The sequence below is a fragment of the Ranitomeya variabilis genome, chromosome 4 (genome assembly GCF_051348905.1).
Source record: "Ranitomeya variabilis isolate aRanVar5 chromosome 4, aRanVar5.hap1, whole genome shotgun sequence".
NCBI lineage: Eukaryota > Metazoa > Chordata > Amphibia > Anura > Dendrobatidae > Ranitomeya > Ranitomeya variabilis.
Window position 1 is genome coordinate 94,985,834 of NC_135235.1, and position 25,104 is coordinate 95,010,937.

General features: G+C 43.1%; 1 protein-coding gene across 6 annotated transcripts in view; it reads right to left on the reverse strand.

Annotated features, from left to right (window-relative positions):
* The window catches only part of PANK1 (pantothenate kinase 1), a 59,303-nt gene that overhangs the window by 24,835 nt on the left and 9,364 nt on the right, over positions 1–25,104 (reverse strand). For 3 of the 6 annotated variants that reach the window (XM_077258934.1, XM_077258938.1, XM_077258936.1), the window contains exons 2-3: positions 22,744–22,785; positions 7,490–7,842 (exon numbers count right to left, since the gene is read on the reverse strand). In XM_077258934.1, the coding sequence (XP_077115049.1) occupies positions 7,490–7,842; positions 22,744–22,785 (395 nt within the window). The remainder of the gene's footprint in view (positions 1–7,489; positions 7,843–22,743; positions 22,786–25,104) is intronic. The other 3 variants (XM_077258935.1, XM_077258939.1, XM_077258937.1) reach the window with 1 other exon arrangement.

Genomic DNA, 25,104 nt, shown 5'->3' on the forward strand with positions numbered 1-25,104 from the left:
TGTGAAAGAGGCCTAATGAAAACCAGAGGATGATTTTGAAATTGTGATTCAACAGAAATATTTAAAAAGCAAACTAATGAAAATGTCCCGGATAAAAATGATGGAACTGCTTGAAAATAATTTGGCCATAGGGACATGTTAAACTAAGGTGTGTCCTGTTACTAGCATCACAGGAGTCTACAAACTTGTAATCAGTCAGACTGCCTATTTAAAGGGAACCTGTCAGCAGTTTTGGCCGATATAAGATACGGCCACTGCCTTTCAGGGCTGATATACAGCGTTCTATAATTCTGTACATAAACCCCAACCTGAAAGATAAGAAAAATAAGTTTGGTCTGGTTCAATGGGTGTCGCAGGTCCGGCACCTCCCATCTTCTTGCGATGCCGCCCTCCTGTTGCTTCATCGCTCCCTGGCATCGTGCTCCTGCGCAGGCGTACTTATCTGTCCTATTGAGGGCAGACCAAAGTACTGCAGTGCGCAGGTGCCGGGAAAGGTCAGAGAGGCGCAGCGCCTGCGCACTGCAGTACTTTGCTCTGCCCTCAACAGGGCAGATAAGTACGCCTGCGCAGGAGCACGATGATGGGGAACCATGAAGTAAGCAGGAGGGCAGCAATCATCATACCTAACAGACCGGACATTCAGCGTCTCCCACTCACACACCACCTCCTCACCTCGCCCCCTATCTGTCGGAGTCCCACAAGGTTCAGTCCTTGGGCCCCTGCTCTTCTCCATTTACACCTTTGGCCTGGGACAGCTCATAGAATCTCATGGCTTCCAGTATCACCTCTATGCTGATGACACACAGATCTACATCTCTGGACCAGATATCACCACCCTACTAACCAGAATCCCTCAATGTCTGTCCACTATTTCATCCTTCTTCTCCGCTAGATTCCTGAAACTTAACATGGACAAAACAGAATTCATCATCTTTCCCCCCATCTCACGCGACCCCCCCAATGAACCTATCCTTTACAGTAAATGGCTGCCCACTCTCCCCAGTCCCACAAGCTCGCTGCCTCGGGGTAATCCTTGACGCTGATCTCTCCTTCAAACCACATATCCAAGCCCTTTCCACTTCCTGCCGACTTCACCTCAAAAATATTTCACGAATCCGTTCATTCCTCAACCAAGAATCTGCAAAAACCCTAGTCCATGCCTTCATCATCTCTCGCCTTGACCACTGCAACCTCCTACTCTGTGGCCTCCCCTTGAACACTCTCGCACCCCTCCAATCTATTCTAAACTCTGCTGCCCGACTAATCCACCTGTCCTCCTGCTATTCCCCAGCCTCTCCCCTCTGTCAATCCCTTCACTGGCTCCCCACTGCCCAGAGACTCCAGTACAAAACCCTAACCATGACATACAAAGCCATCCACAACCTGTCTCCCCCATACATCTGTGACCTCGTCTCCCGGTACTTACCTACGCGCAACCTCCGATCCTCACAAGATCTCCTTCTCTACTCCCCTCTTATCTCCTCTTCCCACAATCGTATACAAGATTTCTCTCGCGTATCACCCCTACTCTGGAACCCTCTACCACAACATATCAGACTCTCGCCTACCATCAAAACCTTCAAAAAGAGCCTGAAGACCCACCTCTTCCGTCAAGCCTACAACCTGCAGTAACCACCGATCAACCAAACCGCTGCATGACCAGCTCTACCCTCACCTACTGTATCCTCACCCATCCCTTGTAGATTGTGAGCCTCAGGGGTCCTCACTCCTCCTGTACCAGTTATGACTTGTATTGTTTAAGATTATTGTACTTGTTTTTATTATGTATACCCCTCCTCACATGTAAAGCGCCATGGAATAAATGGCGCTATAACAATAAATAATAATAATAATAATAATCATAAGAAGATGGGAGGCGCCGGACTGGATTGCCCCCGGGTGAGTATAATAAAACTTATTTTTCTTATCTTTCAGGTCCGGACTGGGGGCTTATCTACAGCATTATAGAAAGCTGTAGATAAGTCCTGAAAGACGGTGGCCATATCTTATATCAGCCAAACCTGGTGACAGGTTCGCTTTAAAGGTTGAAAAGTAGTGACTGTGCTGTTTGGTATCATTGTGTGTACCTCACTGAACATGGACACACACAGTTATGTTCTCTTTGCATGCGTTTCCTCCCACACAACAAAGACATGCTAATATGTATATTGTTATATACATTGCACATATAGCCACTGTAAAAAATTTTAGGCTATGTGCACACGTTCAGGAATTTTCGTGGTTTTTCGCTATAAAAACGAGCTAAAAATGCATACATTAAGCATCCTATTATTAGAAAGCATTACGCATTTTTTGTGCACATGATGCGTTTTTTTCCGCGGCGGAATCGCAGCATGTTCATTCTTCGTGTGGAATCGTGGGGATTCCGCACAATAGGAATGCATTGATCCGCTTACTTTCTGCATGTGGCTATGCCCACCATGCGGGAAGTAAGCGGATCATGTGCGGTTGGTACCCAGGGTGGAGGAGAGGAGACTCTCCTCCAGGCCCTGGGAACCATATCATTGTAAAAGAATTAAAATAATAAATCGTGATATTCTCACCTTCCGGCATCCCCTGTAATCTTCCCGCTCCTCGCGATCCCAAGGATGCTTTGCGGCAATGACCTGTGCTGATGTGCAGTCTCGCAAGACCGCTACGTCACCTGGGGTCATTGCCACTAGGCATTACTGTTTTGTTTATTGGGAGTTTGATTTTTGTGCTGAAACATTCATGTTGCTCTACAGTGGAAACTCTTAAAAGTATTTGTAAAGATCATAAAATCAGGAGAGGAACCTCCACAAAGGAGAGGCATGTGTGTCAAGTTAAGACGGACAAATTGATAGATTAACACGTGTTCTTTGGTTTCGAGTCGCTACTGTCCTTAGCCTTCAAAAGCCATGAAATACTGACCAAAACTGTTGCTGTGTGAATAAGGACTTGCACTTATCAATTTTTGGAGTTGAGTCTATGATAAATGATCATCAGGTTTATTCAGGATACATGCATCAGCGTAAATAATGAGTTACAAGACAAGCATTGCCTGCAGACACCTCCTCAGAATATGCACACTTTTACATAGGAGATTCCATTAGGAGCCACCATCACAGGTTTCATCTGTATTCTAGGGGATCCTGCAAAGCCACAAACCAGATGTAACCAGCTATACAATTAGATGACTTTTGGCTGATAGACATCTTGGCTCTCCCATACCCAGGAGCACTTATTCGGTTCTCTATGTGTAAGCCATCACCAGACATCTCTGCCAGCTGCTTATCTCCAAGAGGACAAATTGATCGGTAGTCCAATGTTGGATATGCTCAATCAACACCGCCAGTCATAGTCAGTTGCCAAACACCACCATATACATTAGGTTGTCCACTAAACCCGTCGATATAGGCAGGTTGGGTCAACATTAGTCCAATGTTTATGCGGACCTTTAGTCTCACCATAAAATGGTCATATTTTTTACATCTCAAGTCATACTGTTCATGGGGAATTTGATGATTAGCATATCAAAATATTTATTAATTGATGTAGGTGTGAGTTGAAAATTAGAGGTAGCTGCACAGTCATCAGCAGCAAGACCTTTAATTATCAAAATCTCTAAATGCACGTTGACTCACTTTGTAATATGTACATTCACAATCTATTGATTGTAGGTAGCAGTATCGATCATCATTTTTGTAAGGCTAAGATGACATCATCATATATCCGGTCTGAGTGCTGTCAATGGAAAAAACGGACATCGCTTGGACAGAATGATGAATAATGTAATTCAGTTGTGCCGTTCAGATGTCTGTTTTCTTTTTACATGAACCAAATATCCTCGTGTGGAAAAAATTGCAGTATGGACACTATAGTCTCTTCCATACTTCAGACGAGACTCTCTCATTCAAGTCTATGACTGCTCAAAAAAAAAAAAAAAAGAAAAGATGAAAAATTGTCAGTTTTTTCTGGATGAAAAATTGGACAGTTTTTTTATACCCTCATGTGAACTCAGCCTTACTAACATATATACTATTTTAAGAGTGAGATTGGGATAAGTGGCTTCCAAACTTCTGACACCGCTTGTCACAATCAGCAAGCTGGAATGTAAGCTGCCGAATCCTATAAGAGTGATGTCTGGGTCCAGATCAAATCTTGAAATTGCATGTCACGGCTAGGAATCCAGGTCAAGTACCAGTACCTGAGGGCAGCAAAACGCCAAGTGCCACTAGGAGATTTCTACATCAACCGCTCGGTGACGGCATGTCACTCAGCTGATTTCTCATGAATAGACACAAATTGTTAATCTTACACGTGTTCTCAGTTATCTAAATATGTCCCATGTACTAATTTGGCGGGTCAGCCTGTACACAAGAATTCAGATATGCTAATGAGCCTCGAGATGTTTTCACTTATTACTTTGCCCTTTGATTTCTGTCTATTGCTGCCTGTTATCTAAAGTCAAGGACTGTACAAGTAGCAAGAGTGTAAACTGAGGTGTGACATTTATCTGGAACAACAGGCCTGACTGCTACATGAGCCTGAATTTAACAGACAAGATCTGCACCCTATATACAATGTCATGCCATTCTGTCGTATATTGCATTTTATCATTGAAGAAATGCCCGATTTTAAAAGTGAACTCGCTAGTAGCCATGTTTGCCAGTTGCACAACCAGGGGTCAGCTGACCGGTTGGCTTTGCTGGATTTCCATTTTCTTTTAAATGTTGATCCTTCATTTTGGAATGGGAAGATGGATAATGCCTTGGAAATGTACGGGCCAATAAAGCTTCCCCCAACGAACGATAACTGCTGATTACAGAGGCAAATTGTCAATACACATTATATAAAAGTCAACCAAATCTGCCGATTTGAACGAGACTATTGACCACTTGATAGGGGCCTTCTGACATCAGAGAAGTATCAGGCAATTGGAATTTCAAAACCTTATGTTTTCAAGGTACATAGGCCACTACCAAGGTTGTCTGGCAGTGGCTTTCTCCTCTCCCCCAAATGAAAACAGATGAGCAGTCAGATAACTGCTCATGTAGGAATCGGGAGAGGTAAGCAACTCCTGTATGAACATTTGGCCAACAGCCCTCATCACCTTATGAGAAGTTGACCCCACAAGAGATCATTTGATCACTGTGGTGGCTCCCGAGTCACATAAGAAAATGTTTCAAACAACTTTTTAACTTTTTTGTTCCTAGCCAGGAGAGATTGCATCAGACACCTTCGTTTTGCTATTATCAACGATTTGGACATTTCCTTTCAACATTGTGGATCATGGGTGATGGCAATCAGGAGATTACACATCTTCTCAAATAGACCTTATAAAGCAGAAACAAGCAACTTTTTTCTGGTTTGAGAACTACCTTGTCAGATCGAATTAATCCCCAGGACCCGCAATAAAACATAAAAAGATTCTATAAGAATGTGACAATAATGGCTGCCATCACGTATTTCACGCTGCAACCAATCCTAGTCATGTGTCAGTATGAGTTGCAACCTGAAGAAACACAGTTTGAATTAAAAAAAAAAAAAATTAAGAAATTCTCCTTGGCTGACTGAGCAGTACAATTTTGTTTCTCCTGCTTTAGGCTATGTGCACACATTCGGAATTGCAGCGGAAATTTCCGCAGCAATTCCTCAACTCCCTGCCACGAGTAAAACGCATGCGGAATTGGCATGCGTTTTCCCGCTAAACACTAGTGTTTTGCAAGCGTAATTAGTTTGCAGAATGCTAGCGTTTTCCAAGCGTTCTGTAGCATCGCTTGGAAAACTGATTGACAGGTTGGTCACACTTGTCAAACAATGTTTGACAATTCTGACCAACTTTTTACTATTGATGCTGCCTATGCAGCATCAATAGTAAAAAGATAGAATGTTAAAAATAATAAAAAATCGTGATATTCTCACCTTCCGGCGGCCCCCGTAGCGTTTCCGCTCCTCGTGATGCTCCCGGCAACTCCCGTTCCCAGCGATGCCTTGCGACAATGACCCCAGATGACGTAGCATCACGCGAGACCGCTACGTCATCACAGGTCATTGTCGCAAGGCATCGCTGGGAACAGGAGCTGCCGGGAGCATCGCTAAGGCCTGGGCTGGATCCAGGGGCCTACAGAAGGTGAGTATATAACTATTTTTTATTTTAATTCTTTTTTTTTTTTTATTTATTTATTTTTTTTTATTTTACACAGGATATGGTGTCCTCCAGACACTGGGTACCATCCGCACATGATCAGCTTACTTTGCGCATGGTGGGCATAACCCCATGCAGAAAGTAAGCGGATCAATGCATTCCTATGTGTGCGGAATCGCGGCGAATGAACATGCTGCGTTTTTTTCCGGAATGCGTTTCCGATGTGGAAAAAAACGCAGCGTGGGCACAAAAACTGCGGAATGCATTAAATATGATGGGATGCTTAAAGTAAGCGTTTTTATAGCGGAAAAACGCAAAAAATCCTGAAGCCTTAGTCTTGCTTTGTGCTCATTTGTGAGCCCGTTCTTCCAGACAGTCTGAGAGCTTTAAAGCAGGGCATGAAGGATAACTAAGCATGGAGCAATGCTGAAACAGGAAAGCAAAGCCCATTCTGCTCAGTCAGACAGAGATTTTTCTTCTCTCCTGCTTTTGCTCTGCTCCGCAGCTGAGTGAGGACATCAGTTATGCTTGTTCACGATGCTGCTCCTCAGCCTGACAGTGTAGACGTGTCACAAGTGGTGTTTTTCTTAGGCCTTCAACCCATCCTGATAAGTGACTAGGACAGGTTACTGCTTGAAGTATGTGATGGTAGCCATTTTGATCGCATTTGCAGAGAACCCATTTAAAGGGATAGTACATTCTACAGCATTTATGGCACATCAGCAGTATGGTGTCATTTTCACTTTCAGTACTTGTGTCTATGTGGAGAATGGAAGTATATTCTTCCCCAATGGCACTCTGAAAAGCAAAAGACCATCTATGCATGTGGCTTTTCCATGCACATTACTCAAATTAAATAGATAGAAGGAATATAGCCTCAAACAAGCATGGCCACCTCTCCACCTCACACATTGAACCGTTAGTATTTACCTTTACCTGTTTCTGCCAAAGTAATTATCTCTAAAGTAGAAATGACATCTGAGCAGCTACCTGGCACAGACAAAAATGTCAGTGACCAGATGGTTAGTGGCTACACTGATTGGCATAGATGGGTACAGGTGGTCCCTGGACAACATGTTTTGCATCCCTATAGTAAAGGGTTTCCATTAACCTCTAAATGTTCTTCTCGCCTTTTAATGGTTGCCAGACTTTGCATTTTTATTTATCTCAATGGTATACTTCTAGAAGAAACAATCTAGAGTAGATAACACTATATTTTATTGGTTATTGACCCCATGTTTGGTTAATCTGAGCAAAGCATGCTTTACAAAAAAAATGTTTATTTAGACGGTTCTATTGGATTGGACTTTGAGACCCCGTTCTGATCGCTTGTGACACAGTGCCCTTTCCCCTACATACCGTCCTGAAGTCTTCTTCAAACTTGTAGGCGCCCCCTCCGGTGGCACATAGTGTAGTGTGCAGGCTGGAGAAGTTTTTCTCGCTCCCCATCTGGATGAACCGATGCATGGCACATGAAGGGAAGCGGATGAAGTGCAAATTGCCCTTGCGGCCGCACATGGTCAAGTTTTTCAGTTCCAGGTGTACATCTCGGATACCAGTTTTACCGTACGCTGTATTTGAAGTCAAGTATTTTCTTATGCTTTTCAGATTTTCAACCTCCTCCTGTTCTTCTTCTGCCGTGATATCTTTAGGCTCAAAGTAAACCAGCTTCACCAGTGTTCCCCCAATGTCCATTCCAAACCATGGGAAGGCTGAAAGAAATGGAGAAAATCCAAACATGACGAGAAGGCATAAAACTTTCATTGTATTCATATTTGTAATTTTCTAGACTGTAGTTCTGTGGGAGACTTGCCAATATTCTGAAATTTGTGCATGATCATTGTTCAGTGATTGACAAAAAAATAGGGGTACCATGTTGGTCGAACAATCATCCATGGTATCTTAATAGATCAAGGGGTCAAAAGAGTCTCAATTTTAGACTGTCCTCAGAAAAATAATACATCTGTAAAAGATCAATCTGAGGGCAAAAATTAGATGTGCAAAAATTATATCTTTTATTTATCTTCTCCTCTTGATGGACATAATAAATCTCTAATATTCATACAGCATTATCACCTATACCGACATACAGGTAATTTCACCTCTCACCTCTTCCTTTTAGACCTAATGGACTGACTCTGATATGCCAGGATTATATGTCTATTTTGCTGGGACTTTATGGCACTGCTTGGTGTTAAGATTTGCCAGTATTTTTTACTTTTATTTTCTCTTTTATGTATGAATATTAGAGATTTATTATGTCCATCAAGAGGAGAATATCCCTATCCTATCATCATGCGATTTACTTTAATTTTATCCATTTATGGATATATCACTTTGGATGGACACTTCTGTTTTGTGACTTCGACCATGAGGAACTTGAATAATATTGATTTATATGTGACATTCAATGTATTTTGTCTATTGTGATGTAATTTTGTTTTCTGGAATATATTTCTAGATAAATCGCCGTGTAAAAGGCCAGGTTTGGCCGAAACGTTGGCGTAGTATTGTATGTCTGGTCGAAGATAAATAAAAGATATAATTTTTGCACATCTAATTTTTGCCCTCAGAATCATCCATGGTAGTTAGTTATGTCAGGGATCTGGGTCTGAACTGGACTAGGGCATGGTCTGTAAAGTGAATTGTATTTCTCTAGATCTTGATAAAAAGGTTGTGTGTCTGATCAGTAGATAGACCCTGTTTTGGGTAGAGCATTCACAAAGCCTTTTTATTGAGCAAACTGGGCTACACAGTTCTCCGCCTCCCCATCAGGATCCGTCAAATATCCATAAATTTTTCTCCCATTTGAAAAGGATCCGTTTTTTGCTTACTGGATCTTTTTCAAGTAGCTAATTCCTTGAAAGTTCACATGTCCAGTAGTGTATGACATATATTTCTTTTTCCACCTCCAGTATGGCTGCTTTCACTCATCAGGCTCAATCCGGCGAATTTTGAAAAAAACAGATCCGTTGCAAATTGTGAAAAACTGGTGCTACGGATCCGTTTTTTTGATGGATCTGACTAGCTGATATGGCATTGGATCCTAAAGGTATGGTGAGAGACAGACCAGACTGGAAAACGCTACTGAACATACTCTAAAAAAACAAATGGAGCTTGCTCAGTTTAAAAAACGGATCCATTCTAGCAAACACCAAATGGCGCCGGATCCGTTGCTCTCCGTTTTTTTGACGGACACAAAAAACGTTCCTCTGTGCGTGGTCTCCGAATCTGGGGAAAGATGGATGAAACATGGGGACATCCGGTGCTAATATAAGTCTATGAGAAAAAAACAGATCTGGCTGCATAATTCGCCGGATCCATTTTTTTCAAAATTTGCCGGAAAAAAACGGATCCTTTTCAAATGAAGGAAAATGGATTGCTATTTAAAGGATCTGTTTTCCACAGACTTCAATGGTAAAAAAACCCAAAATGGATGAAGTTTAAATCAGTGTCTATTTCAGGCGGACGAGGAAGTTTTTGTCAACCGATTGCTGCTGGATCGGTCCTAATGGATGATTACTGGACATGTGAACTTAGCCTTACACTGGAAAAGAAGCACTGGCCCATACAATGTGAGCCAGCAAAGCGGAGTACTTGTCACATGAGCCAGCAGACGACAAGAGCGGAGCTGGAAACCAGGGATGTTAACAATCGGTAAGTATTGATTACAATTACACTACGTCACATACAGAATTAGGAGAGTTTACAACATTATTTTCCTGAGACTTCATCTTTAATAGAACAGTGCCCCACTACAGAGGTCACCCTGATGTGGCAGTGGGCTTATACACTTTGATTAAAATGTTAACAAGAACCTTATGTTCAATTTTGTTTCAAAATTCTTTTCATTAGGGGATTTTTACAGTATATGGGATAAGGGGTCAGGAAAGGAATGAAGGGAAAGGAAAGGCAACCAAAGGAAAAGAGAAAAGGGGGTAAAGAGGAAGAAAAAAAAAGTGAAAGGAAATGCAGATCATCTTAACATAGTTGCACCACAACAATTAGGATACCAAGTGCAAAAATGACATAAAATAAAGTATATATTAAAAGAATCCTGCTGAAGTAATAAAGATACTTTTCTTGCATGGAGGAAAAACTGCGTTCCAAAACGTATGCTCAATTTTGAAAACAATTGCTCAGTCGTAGTAGCTCAATAGAATATTTGGATCAGATGTGATTTATAACCAGTATCATTGTTGGAGGGCAGTGGAGTGTGGTGACCGTACATCTTGTGATATTATCCGATGACCACAAATTAAACTATTAAGTGACAGCGGAGACCTTGAAACCCGGAAGGACTTGGTGCAGAAAGTATATTGGAAACTTGTACGAGTTTTCATTTACACAATGTAATGACCTCCATTTGCTGTAAGTGGAATACCCCTGTAAAGAAAAGAAATCTACGCCCTCGTATGATAATTTACAGCATAACAGAAAGTCTGTAGTGCAACATACTCAGCAATCCCAGTCAAAGAGGCATTAACGCACCGGAGAGGATTTTATTCTCCGCACCGGAGAGGATTTTATTCTCCGCACCGGAGAGGATTTTATTCTCCCTTTTGGCTTCTATACAAAAGTGGCCACATGAGAAAAGCCTTGTGTGGTGGGAAAGGCGAGAATAAGATCTTTATTACCTCCAGCAACAGCCAACCAGGGCCAAGAAATGGCCGACGAGCCCACCCTGCCTCTGAATGCAAACTTGGCATCTAACACAAAACAGTCGAGTGTTTTGATGTGGCTCTAAATATAGAGGTGATGTAGAGTCTCCGAACTGTCCTCCTCTAGACTCTGATGAAGTCATGGCTTAACCGTCAGTGTTGAGTTTTAAAGAAGCAGCAGAGTTTTACAGAGGTTCGTTAGGAAGTTCTCACATATACGGAAACTTACCCTATAGTCAAAAATTACCTGGAAATTGAATTTTCTATGAAGTCTTAATATTTTATTCCCGAGTATCCACTTAAGTTATAGGCAAATCGTATTTGACTGTGGATTACGAAGGCAAACAACGTGCAACCAGGATCCAAAAATGTAACCGCATTGCGGTCATGACAGGTTGTGACTAGTGATGAGAGAATGCACTCTGATAAGGAGTTATCTAGGGTGCTGACCGAGTGTCTTCGGCGTGCTCGAATAACACGTTCCAGTCCCCGCGGCTGCATGTCTCGTGGCTCTTCAACAGCCGCAACACATGCAGAGATGATAAAACTTGATTCCAGCTCACCCAGTTGCTCTATGCTCATCCACCTGGGGCTCAGACATCGGCCTCGCCCTGGCCTCACATCAAGGAAAATAGAAAAAAATTGGAGTCTGGCTCAACAGGACTGAATTTTCCTTTTCTCTTTCAAAAGAAAATATGATGCATACAAAAGAAAAATGTATATGGTTGATATGACCCAGTCGACGCCTTTCAACTGCACTAAGCAGTCTTACTCATGACTCACTACTCATCGTAAGACTGCCCATGTAAATTTTTCTTTTGAAAAAGAAAAAGAAAAGGAAAATCCAGTCCTGTTGAGCCGGACTCCAATTTTTTCTATTTTACATGCAGAGATTGCCTAACAGCCGTGACCGTGAGTCATGCAGCTGCGGGGAATGGAACATATTATTCGAGCACGCAGAAGACACTCGGTTAGCACCCTAGATAACACCTTATCCGAACACGCTCGCTCATCACTAATTGTGACCCCAATGATACACTTTTTTCTTCTGGTTTCTACCCTCTTGAGGCTTTGGTTATGAAAACTGCAAAAACTACCTAAGCTACTGCAATGCCCTGCACATGAGGAAAGAGACACAGCGAATCAGGAGAACTATACATTTCTAAATGGAGGTATTTGCGAATATTATTACTGTATATCTACTATATATTGAGTGGGAGAGGATCTTGGAGATGGGCATACCCCTTTAATGAAAGCCTGTCTGCATGAATGGAATTCTGTTCTACGCACCTAATATCCTTACAGTTCATCATCAATCACGTGGGGTAAGCAAGCAGGTGGCAACTGAAAGGATGAAATGTGATCTAGGCTGTAGCAGACAGCAATCTGGGGGAAAGGTCTAAGGCTCCAAACAAGAGTAGCGCACAGTAACTACAGAGCCACATGGGGTTAATGGTGTTTCTGGCTTCTAGGGGGGGTTTATCACACCTGATTTTTTACACTAGTTTTGCAGATATTAACAAAAAAAAAGTATCCAATGCAATAAAAGCACATGACGACACTGTTCTGAAACACATGACTATTTGGAAAACTCCGCTTGCTGTGACTGAATAGATTCTGCCATGACGTTCTTTAAATTTACAAACCTTGAATCTCTAAAGACAATTTTACTAATCAAACTAGTTGTGCGGCTGTATAGGTTTTAGAACAATACAAATGATACAGATGATACCTGTCTGGAAAGAATAAGCTGTCCAGAAAAAAAAGTAAATCAAAATGTCAGCCATGGCGATCAAAAGAGAAATCATGTGTTGATTGCACGTGCCAGTGCTGAGAAATCAAAATTGGAAGCCACATGCAAAATAGCATGGAAATGATTTGGGGGCATGTCAAAGTAAGTGCAGAAGCGCCCCCAACTCACATCCATACTAATCTGCATGTGGCTTCAAAGATCGATTTCACAGCACATGCAATGAAAGCTTGATTTCTCAGCACATGCAATGAAAGCTCGATTTCTCAGCACATGCAATAAAAGCTCGATTTCTCAGCACTGGCACATGCAATAAAAGCTCGATTTCTCAGTACATGCAATAAAAGCTCGATTTCTCAGCACTGGCACGTGCAATAAAAGCTCGATTTCTCAGCACTGGCACGTGCAATAAAAGCTCGATTTCTCAGCACTGGCACATGCAATAAAAGCTCGATTTCTCAGCACTGGCACGTGCAATAAAAGCTCGATTTCTCAGCACTGGCACATGCAATAAAAGCTCGATTTCTCAGCACTGGCACATGCAATAAAAGCTCGATTTCTCAGCACTGGCACATGCAATAAAAGCTCGATTTCTCAGCACTGGCACATGCAATAAAAGCTCGATTTCTCAGCACTGGCACGTGCAATAAAAGCTCGATTTCTCAGCACTGGCACGTGCAATAAAAGCTCGATTTCTCAGCACTGGCAGGTGCAATAAAAGCTCGATTTCTCAGCAAAGCTTGATTTCTCAGCACTGGCACGTGCAATAAAAGCTCGATTTCTCAGCACTGGCAGGTGCAATAAAAGCTCGATTTCTCAACACTGGCACATGCAATAAAAACTCGATTTCTCAACACTGGCCACATGCAATAAAAGCTCGATTTCTCAACACTGGCAGGTGCAATAAAAGCTCGATTTCTCAACACTGGCACATCAGATTGCTACAAAGCAGATATAATTTTCATCTGCAGAATAGACATGTTAAGTTCATTGACACAACCCCAATTCAGAGTACAGTGCCCATCCCTCATGATCTTTCAGGCTAATTTGCATGTGTGTTTTTCTGCAATCTGTGCAGCCATATTACTAGTTGAGTAGTATAATGATCATGAGAGATTCCCTTTAAAGCCTTTGTTAGTACCCTGATCATTTGGGATTAAGACTAAATAGCCAAGGGTAATTTATTTCCGGGGATTAATATAAATCTGGCCATTCCTGATGAGTGTAGTCAATGATGTGGACAGTTGTAGATTTCTACTGGTTCATACTCTGACATTTGTTATGCAATCATTTTTCGAAACACAGGGTATATTTTATCACCATAATATGTGCCGTAACCGTCATGTGGATTATGTCCACTTTGTATGCACTACTTTGTATACAGTTTCATGGGATTATCCTGAATTACCTCTACCGAACTGCACAAATCATGTTGTGTAGTCGGCAAGTCATGTGAAAGGCACCGAGACCTGATGTCAGGCTGGAAAATGGTCATCAGTGTTCACAAATGGCATCACTGATGAGTGCGGGCACTCCGTGTGTCTAATGATAGTGCGCAGGAGAACACGAGCTGGCGCGTCATGCCACTCGTCACACTGTACCCAGCTTGTGTCTGAATCAGAACTTATATTTTTGCTGTCTATGCAAAACCTAAATATCCAGGTGATGCGACTATAATTAACTCTATAAACCATTAGTACAATGTGATGCTAAGGCGAGGCCTCCATGATAAGGAGCAATGCCTGCGAGTTTTATCTTTATCTATGGGGGGGGAGCAAACAACAGTGCGACGTGTACCTAATCCTACAACTACCACCAAAATAAAATAGATAGGAGTACAAAAGATTGTATCAAAATGTATCCAACTTTTATTATAATCAATTTACACAAAAACAGAAAAGCTTATTTAAAAAAAACCCACTTGAAAAATTGGACAGTTACATATACTAGTCTCAGATTACTCCTGCAATAGCACGCTTTGCAAATTACAAAGAAAATCCTATATCCACCATTTGTCATTGTGAGTACAAACCACACTGCTCAGTACCCTGATGCGCGTTTTGAGTGTAGCTTCATCAGAGGGTAGGCCCGCACATGATAGCAATGATATGTGGGACACAGGACGAGGAAACTGCCATATAAAGAATGGGGCACACTGGAGATCTGTTAGATGTTCCTTGATGAACATGAGCTATTAAGCAGTGGTGGACACAGGCAGAAGAGGCTCCTGTGTAAGAACAGTATAGGGATCATTTGCAGTCCAATAGCTTAATGCTGACTTCCACCAGCTTCCGAGGTGAAAATAGATTTACATACAGTGAAGAGGATGCCATATTGAATGGAGAAGTACAGAAAAACAAATCAGAATCGTGATTGCAGCATTTACAGAAGATCTTGTAAAAAAAACAACAAATGCTTATGTCAGGCGACAGGTCCTTGTTAAATGCAAAGAATCTGTCAATAGGATCAACCCTCCTAAGCCATCTAGAAGGCCATGTAGGTCATAGGAAGCTGAATAAAATGATACCTTGATATCTGCGATCTGATGTCTTATTACAGAGAAATCCACGTTTTTCCTATATGTAAATGAGCTGGTAAGGCCGGACACTGATCATATATTATTTTATATGAAAGGGGCATTTCCAGTGTGATGTGTAATGGCCGCTCTCTGATCTCACTGCAGAGCCGTGTGTGATTATACCTGACACATCTGCAGGTTCCTCTCAGCTTCCAGCCCACAGGAGCCGGTGCTACAATACAGCAGAGCTGTGAGAGCTGCAGCAAATGTGTTTGTCAGGAGACAAGGTTCAGCCCTACTGTTCTGTGTTAGTTACTTGTCTCACACTGGTAACTCCCCCTTTTTATTAAAAATAATCTCTGGAGCAGATTCTCATGCAGATCAGAGTCCGGCCCACAGTCCTGTACAGCTCATTTACATATAAGAAAAACGTGAATTTATCGGTAATAAGACATCAGATCGTAGATATCAAGGTATCACTTTAATCAGCTATTAGCAGGATCATCAAGTTGGAATCCCAACGGCCGATCCGGTTCTGGGTGGAGTTAAGCTGCTACCTTTTACTATGGCCTCCTGAGCCCATCAACAAGGTGCAGCGCCTTAACATTGACGCATTTCAGACAACACAGATGTCCTTAGGCGATTCAGGTCTTTTTCTTGGATCAGAAGCCCATAACAAAAGAGATTCCAAGACATTACTCAGCTCTAGGGCTGTTTTTGCTCCACACAAACACTTCCATGAATTGCCAAGGCACTACATCTCTTCCTAGAAGCTGAATCAGCGCTGTCAAAACCTGTGCTCCTACTACAAGAAAGTCATCTCCCTTCACTTTGATGAACTAATGTAAGCCATGATTTCTTCATTCCAACATACACTAATTTCCTACATCAAAGGTTTTGAAGAAGCCCATCAACATGTTTATCCTCTTAATATATTGCAATCATCATATTATATAGCACTGTGTACTTACAATTACTAATTTTCCCTTCTACCCAAGTAATTCTTCTCTTCTCCATTAGGTATATTTCATCATGTGATTAAACACTGACTAACTGAATCCTTCTAAGCTCTATGTAGAAACAGGAGGTCAATTTTCCCTGTATGAGTCATCACTCACTGCAAAAGTCCCTTGCAGGGGGGAAAAGAGGGAGCTGTTGGATCAGGAGTTGAAGAAGGGAATGATAAATGCAGGAACAAGAGACTTCCTGTTTCTTCATAGAGGAGAAAAAAAAAGACGAAGAAATAGCTAGGTAGAAAGTCAAAATGAGCAATTGTAAGTAGAGCTATATAATATGGTGATTGCAATATATTAAGAGGATAAAAACCAGTTGTCACGACCCAACAGGGTCGGTCCAGCGGATGGCACAACACACATCCAAAAAAAAAGGGGGAGGAAGGCCCTAAGAATAGGGAACGAGGGATGGGGCACCTCCTAAACAACGACCTGTGCCTATCCCTAAACTCCCCTAACAACCTATGCGGGTCCTTCTCCCTGCCGCCGTCACATGCCTAGTCCCTAGCCGTCACTTCACTATACCCTGGCCGGCAAGGGCGCTAGCCTCACCACTACAGATGGTATAAACACAGGGGGTAGTGACAAGCACGAGACAGACAAGGAAAGGAACAACGAAAAACTTAGCTCAAGCTTCTGCTGCAAACTCCACACAGCTGGGGATACAAAACCAGGACCACAAGCAGCTGATACACAGATGGCACCAGAGAGCTCCCGTTTCCTAGGCTGGTCTCCAGAGAAAAACTCTAGCTCATGCATTAGGTGGTTATCTATACGATTGTGGGAGTGGTCTCCACCCACATCAGATGACCAGCAACACAGCAGCTGCCACCAAGGAAACCGACATTAATCCTTGCTGGCACAAAATCAAAATCCACATTAAAATAAAAAAAAAACACGTTTAAATGAAAGCCAGAACCAGTGCCATCATGACTCCAAAAACGGTCCCACTGATATTGCCCGACAATGTTAAGTGTATGGGGGCCTCCCAACTCCCCTCTACAGATAATGTTGGTGGAAAGATAGGTGTCGGGCAGTCTGAACTTAAACACAAGACCTTTTTGTTCTCTTGAAGATATGTCGCCGCCAAAACTGTCTGACAGCAGCTTTCTCCACTCCACCTATTGAAAACATGTGAACGCTTGAACGAGACAAACTTTTTGAACTTTGTGCTCAGTCTACAAGGTTAAACAGCAAAAAGTATATATATAAAAAATATTTAACGCCAAGGATGGCATGACTGTATACAGGACAGGGAACCCTCAGTATTGAGCTTCAAACTTGGCAATAGTCAACTCTTACAGAAGAAGTTGACAAAGGGAAGGGACTTATTTTATGACATGAATAGAGAACTGATAAAATCCCATTCATCTGTCTGATACAAAAAAGAATAAACAATAAAAAGCCTGTAAATAGATATTTCCCTAACAGAAAGAATAGGACAACCTTTTTTGCCCTATGGTTGGTACATAGTTGTGATAATCTGACTGGCATTCATGCTGAGCTTGTATGGGAAATAAACAGTGGCCATTTGAGCCATTGAAAACCGATGGAGAGGTAGTCGTCCACAAAAATCTATACTGAAGTTTGGTAAAAATTTAGCCAAGCGTCGCTATAAAAGGGCGAAGAGGGGACACAAACACCCTGAAAGGTGTGTGTCTCAAAGGTGGGATTTCCACCTATTAGACATTTAGGGCACTTCATACGTATACCACTAGGGGTATATGGAGAATGTCAAGTTAGCGTAAGGAGACTTATAGGCCATACAATGCACCGCTGAGAAAATAAATAAATAAGCAAATACCCTCCTCATGGAGGAAGAGGTCTGGAACTCCGGTGCCACCTATTGGGAGCAGCAATCCTATAGTCAATATGAACCCTTTAACAAGCCTTGCCACATGACTTAAGATAAGAAGCCAAACCAGACACTTCATTTGTAGACAAGTGTTTCAGGGCGTGTGCTTTTCATCAGTATAAAGCAAGAGGTCTGATTTGGAAGGTTATAGGCACTCTCACAGAGGCTCTCTTTCTGTAGAGTGCTATGTCAGAGTAAGGAGACTTATAGGCCATGCAAGGAAACAGAAAAGCTATTTAATTTGATTAATTTAATTAGGTGGCACTAGAGTTTAAGTCCTATTTCACTCTGAAGAGATAATTTGCGTATAACATATAACTGAAATTTTCGAGACGGCAATACTTCTTAAATAGGAATATGTTGCTTAAAAGGGGTTGTCTAGTGAAAACAAATTATCAGCTGTCCGTAAGATAGGTGAAGGCGGACCGTCGGGAGCAAAAAACGCTACATGTAACGTTTTTTGCTCACGACGGTCCGCTTTTTCCGACCGCGCATGCGCGGCCAGAACTCCACCCCCACCTCCCCACGCTTCCCCGCACCTCACAATGGGGCAGCGGATGCGCTGGAAAAATGCATCCGCTGCCCCCGTTGTGCGGCGGAGACAACGCTAGCGTCGGGAACGTCGGCCCGACGCACAGCGACGGGCCGAGCCCGACGCTAGTGTGAAAGAAGCCTTATCGATGTATTCCTTATGGTGCTGTAAAGCGCTGCACTTGGCTTTTTCCAGTAGCACCATAGAGAATGAATGATGGTTGAGTATGCGCTCCATTGTAGAAGGGATAAAACAGCCCAATCGGGGATAAACGTTACTCATGATCAATAAATTATCATCTACCCTATGGATAGCAGATAACTTGTTTTCACCAGAGAACCCCTTTAATGCACTCCCTTATACAAGACTGACTGTTAGATTGTTAGGCTAGTTTGCAACTCTTGTATCAGAAAAAGCTCCCTGCCAAATCCTCAGTTAACTTCCTATACAAGGAGACAGAGTTCATTAAAATGAAAAATGGTGAAAATTTTTTAATGAAACCCAATTGCAAAATTGATTTTCCCTATCATTTAAATGACCAATCTGATTAATTAGTTTGGCACTGTGCAGACAAAAAGGACAACAGCTCCTCCGCAGAAAAATCATGTCTCCAGATATAACTAATGATCTACAATGGACATGCTTCCCTTTCTATATTGTAGTAATTGACCTGGTTCTTGCCTAGTAATCGGACCACCCCAACCCCCACACTCCTGGTGATACCATCTCTGCAAAATGTGGAGTAAAACCCACATAAATAAAGGAGTGAAAGGTACCTGTGTATTATGGTGCTATAAGGCTATAATTACTAGTCATACATAAACAATAATGATGCACAGAAATATGGAGGTCACAGAGTTCTTTCTTGAGTAAACTGCATGACTTTCCTCTTCACGTGTCAGCCCGTGAACCTGACAACTCTACATTCTGCACTGTATTCATTTGAGAGAAAGGTATATACTGCACCTACAACAGATCTGCCTGGAGAAAGCCCGCTCCTCAGGTAAATACTAAACTTAGCCTTGGAAACAGTCTCTCACATTCATGCATTCAGTGGTTAGATACTGCAGAGCTGAATTCATAGAGCTGAATGTAGTCATCAAGAACCATCTTGCTAAGCAGAAGCAGCTAAGCCACATAAAGAGACCAGAACGGCAGTCATAACCTGACAATAATGTGCGCTCCCCTTGTGTCAGCCCTGTGAGAGGTGCTGTGACTCCCGAGTTGGGCTCAGGGGCGCTGCTGTGACTCCCGAGTTGGGCTCAGGGGCGCTGCTGTGACTCCCGAGTTGGGCTCAGGGGCGCTGCTGTGACTCCCGAGTTGGGCTCAGGGGCGCTGCTGTGACTCCCGAGTTGGGCTCAGGGGCGCTGCTGTGACTCCCGAGTTGGGCTCAGGGGCGCTGCTGTGACTCCCGAGTTGGGCTCAGGGGCGCTGCTGTGACTCCCGAGTTGCTCTCAGGGGCGCTGCTGTGACTAACGCGTTGGTCTCAGGGGCGCTGCTGTGACTACCAAGTTGGTCTCATGGGTGCTGAAGAGAGAGGATTCAAAAAGATATAAATAAACTGGAGCAGTGGGCAGCAACTAACAGATTGGTTTTTTAACAGGGAAAAATTCAAAGTACTACATCTGGGCAATAAAAATGAAAAAAGTATATACAAAATGGGAGGAATAGAGCTAAGCAACAGCACATGTGAAAAAGACTTGGGTATACTAATAGATCACAGGCTGAACATGAGTCAACAGTGTGATGCAGCAGCAAATAAGGCAAATACAATTCTGGGATATATTAACAGAAGCATACAGTCTAGATCATGTGAAGTCATTATTGCCCTCTACTCCTCTTTGGTCAAACCTCATCTGGAATACTGTGTCCAGTTTTGGGCACCACATTTTAATAAAGACTTCAATAAACTGGAGCAAGTTCAGAGAAGAGCGACCAGAATGGTGACCGGTCTGCAAACCATGTTCTATGAGGAACAGTTACAGGATTCGGGAATGTTTAGCTTGCAAAAAAGAAGACTGAGAGGAGACTTAATAGCTGTCTACAAATATCTCAAGGGCTGTCACATTGTAGAAGGATCATCTTTATTCTCATTTGCACAAGGAAAGACTAGAAGCAATGGGATGAAACTGAATGGGAGGAGACACAGATTAGATATTTGAAAAAACTTTTTGACAGTGAGGGTGATCAATGAATGGAACAGGCTGCTACGAGAGGTGGCGAGTGCTCCTTCAATGGAAGTCTTCAGAGGCTGGACAGACATCTGCCTGGGATGATTTAGTAAATCCTGCTTTGAGCAGGGGTTTGGGACAGGAGGTCCCTTCCAACTCTACCATTCTATGATTCTATGACTACCGAGTTGGCCTCAGGGACGCTGCCGTCAAAAATGAGTTGGCCTCAAAGACGCTGCTGTCACTAACGAGTTGGCCTCAGGGACACAGCTGTCACTACCGAGATGGCCTCTGGGACGTTGCTGTCACTACCGAGATGGCCTCAGGGGCGCTGCTGTCACTACCGAGATGGCCTCAGGGGTGCTCCTGTCACTACCGAGATGGCCTCAGGGGAGCTGCTGTCACTACCGAGATGGCCTCAGGGGCACTGCTGTCATTACCGAGATGGCCTCAGGGGAGCTGCTGTCACTACCGAGATGGCCTCAGGGGAGCTACTGTCACTACCGAGATGGCCTCAGGGGAGGAGCTGCTGTCACTACCGAGATGGCATCAGGGGCGCTGCTGTCACTACCGAGATGGCCTCAGGGGCGCTGCTGTCACTACCGAGATGGCCTCAGAGGAGCTGCTGTCACTACCGAGATGGCCTTGGGGGCACTGCTGTCACTACGAATTAGCCTCAGGGGCGCTGCTATGAGGACTGAGTTAGCCTCAGGGCGACTGCTATGAGGACTGAGTTAGCCTCAGGGGAGCTGCTATGAGGACTGGGCTAGCCTCAGGGGGACTGCTATGAGGACTGAGTTAGCCTCAGGGGGACTGCTATGAGGACTGAGTTAGCCTCAGGGGAACTGCTATGAGGACTGAGTTAGCCTCAGGGGAACTGCTATGAGGACTGAGTTAGCCTCAGGGGAACTGCTATGAGGACTGAGTTAGCCTCAGGGGAACTGCTATGAGGACTGAGTTAGCCTCAGGGGAACTGCTATGAGGACTGAGTTAGCCTCAGGGGAACTGCTATGAGGACTGGGTTAGCCTCAGGGGAACTGCTATGAGGACTGGGTTAGCCTCAGGGGAACTGCTATGAGGACTGGGTTAGCCTCAGGGGAACTGCTATGAGGACTGGGTTAGCCTCAGGGGAACTGCTTTGAGGACTGGGTTAGCCTCAGGGGAACTGCTATGAGGACTGTGTTAGCCTCAGGGGAACTGCTATGAGGACTGGGTTAGCCTCAGGGGAACTGCTATGAGGACTGGGAAAATCGATAGGGGCTTTGGTGATTACCTAGCTAGTCATGGGGCTGTTGTGACTTTTGGGTGAATCCAGTTGGGACGGCAGTGGTTACTGAGCTAGTCGAAGAGGGGCTGCGGTAACAACTAGTAATAAGGTGGGAGTTTTTCTTCTGAAATGTTTATTTTTTTGTGCACCAATTGCTCAACTGGTTTTGTCACAGAAAATGAACTCTCCGGCATCCCCAGTACACACAGTGCTTTCAGCGCTGCCTTATAGGCTGAATATAGCACAAAAAATAAATCAGGCAGAATATGGGCAGCCTGTATTCTGCAGCGGGAGTCAGGGTAAGGACACGTTCACACATTCGGTATTTGGTCAGTATTTTACAGTAGTATTTGTAAACCAAAACCTGGAGTGGGTGATAAATCCAGAAGTGGTGCATGTGTTTCTATACTTTTCCTCTGATGTTTCTCTCCTGGATTTGGCTTACAAATACTGGGGTAAAAAAAACTCATCAAATACTGAAGGTGGCCTGTTGTTTCTAGGACACATCTCTGTAATAAGAAGCACAACTGAATGCACTGTAAAGATATTTGGCCTGAAATCCCAGTAGTCCAGACGTGTAAGCTAATCACCATATACTTATGCCTGGCTAGGGACATTGCTCAAAAATGCACAGAAACTGGGGAATTGCCATTTATGCCGTTTCCTAACATATTCATTACCTATTGGCTACACAGCCTTTTTTCATTTTACAAAAGCACATGATGAGGAGGAAAAATAAATGTCTGATTGCTGGGATTATGGTACAATTATGTAACACTTATCATTCTCTAATAATTACGAATTAAAGTCCAAAGTGGAGAGATTAGAGGAGGGCCATGTACTCACGTGGAATGGGACGACCATTATATCTGAGCAACTCATAGGCAACTAGAAATAAAACAGAAGGGGTGAACGGGGCGAATATGAAAAACCTGCAACTCACATCAGCTTTAGTTAAGGGGTCAACATTTCACTATGATATATGTCACCTTAAAATTAAAACCCACCAATATGTTATTGTAGGAGGTCAGGCCGCTGTAAGCAGCAGCCTGCATTCTGCACATTGTATATGAAGGGCAAAGGTAGAAAATGTGAAATATCCTGCAGCGCTGCATGTGAATGTTCCTTCATACGTAAAGGGACGGATTCCAATACAAAGAATATATACCGTATATATATATCCATTCCCGTATACATACTTAAAGGGGCTGTCCGCCAAGTTCCCTGCCCAGACCCTCAGTGATCAACTGTAATCTGATGACAGAACCAAGTAGTTAGGCTATGTGCACACACTGCGGAATGGTGTGCAGATTTTTCTATACTGATTTTGGTAAATCCGCAGGTAAACCGCACTGCGGATTTACTGCGGAATTACCGTGGATTTACCGCGGGTTTTGTGCGGATTCCACCTGCGGTTTTATGCCTGCGGATTCCTATTCAGGAACAGGTGTAAACCGCAGCAGAATCCACACAAAGAATTCACATGCTGCGGAATATAAAACGCAGCGTTTCCGCGCATTTTTTGTTCCGCAGCATGTGCAATGCGAATTTTGTTTTCCATAGGTTTACATGGTACTGTACACCTCATGGAAAACTGCTGCGGATCCGCAGCGTCAAATCCGCTGCGGATCCGCAGCGTGTGCACATAGCCTAAGGATACATTCACATGGAGCACATACACAGCGGATTTTCCAAGCGGAAAATCTAGTTTATTACATTATTGGCACTTTGCATTTCACAAAATCTCCTTCACAGGCTGTTGGGATCTGCAGCATAAACTGACTGATGTGTGAATTAGGCCTAAATCTCTAGCATCAGTTTTTCTTGTCAGCGTTTTATTGGTATTTTAAAGTGAAAACCAGAAGTGGTTCCAAAAAAAAACCAGAACAGATCCATTGCTTTTAACTACGGTAGTTTTTTTCACACAGGTTCCACTCCTGATTTTTGCTAAACACTTACCAAAAGAAGTTGATGTGTGAATGAGGCCTTACGGTATGTGCACACGTTGCGGATTCCATTGTGGATTTTTCCGTGCGGATTCTGCAGAATCCGCAGGTAAAATGACCTGCGTTTTAACTGCAGATTTTGTGAGGATTTCGCCTGCGTTTTTACACCTGCGGATTTCTATAAATGGAATAAGTGTAAAAACACTGCGGATTCCGCACAAAGAATTGACATGCTGCGTAAAATAAACCGCTGTGTTTCTGCATGGAATTTTCCGCAGCATGTGCACAGCGGATTTGGTTTTCCATAGGTTTACATGGTACTGTAGAATGCATGGAAAACTGCTGCAGATCCGCAGCCAAATCCGCAACGTGTGCACATACCCTTAAAGTTTACAGCAAGTCAATTTATGCTGCAGAGGTCATAATTAACCCTACGTAGGGTGAATGGGAGGCATAGCCACAGCATTTCTGCAACAAAATCAACAATTTTAGCTGCTGATTTTCAGATGTAAGGGATACCTTAAGACTATGTTCACATGCAGCATTCTTTCTGCAGCCAAGACCTGCTCTCTTCGCAGTAAAAGCATTGTGTTGAAAAGTCAGATTTTTCTGCGTATTTGCCAAGTTTCTTTAGTGCAAAATACATGTGACTTGTCTACAGTACATGTTTAATAATGTTAGTATTATTCACCAAAAATGCAGTTGAAAAAACAAAACAGCAAAACATGCTTGCCACTTTTTTTCGTTTTTAGGCTATGTGCACATGTTGTGGATTTGCTGCGGATCCGCAGCGTTTTTTGAGGTGCAGAAACGCTGCAGATCCGCAATTGATTTACAGTACAATGTAAATCAATGAGAAAAAAAAATGCTGTGCACACTTTGCGGAAAATCCGCTGCGGAAACGCTGCGGTTTAAAAGAAGTAGCATGTCACTTCTTTTTTGTGAATCTGCAGCGTTTTTGCACCCACTCCATTATAGAAAACAGCAGGGGTAAAAACCGCAGCAAATCCGCAAGAAAACCGCAGCAAAAACGCACAAAAAAACGCTGCGGAACCGCACAAAAAACCGCAGGTGCGTTTTCTGCCAGGAGAGGCAGAATCCGCACCAGAAATTCCTAAGCCTAATCCGCAACGTGTGCACATAGCCTTACAGTGTTTTCGCTGTTACTGTAAAATGCAACTTCTTTTCTATAGAAAAAAAAAATGCTGTGTGTGAACTTAGCTTTTTTTTTTGTTCAGTTTCACTCCAAAAATTGCCTGAA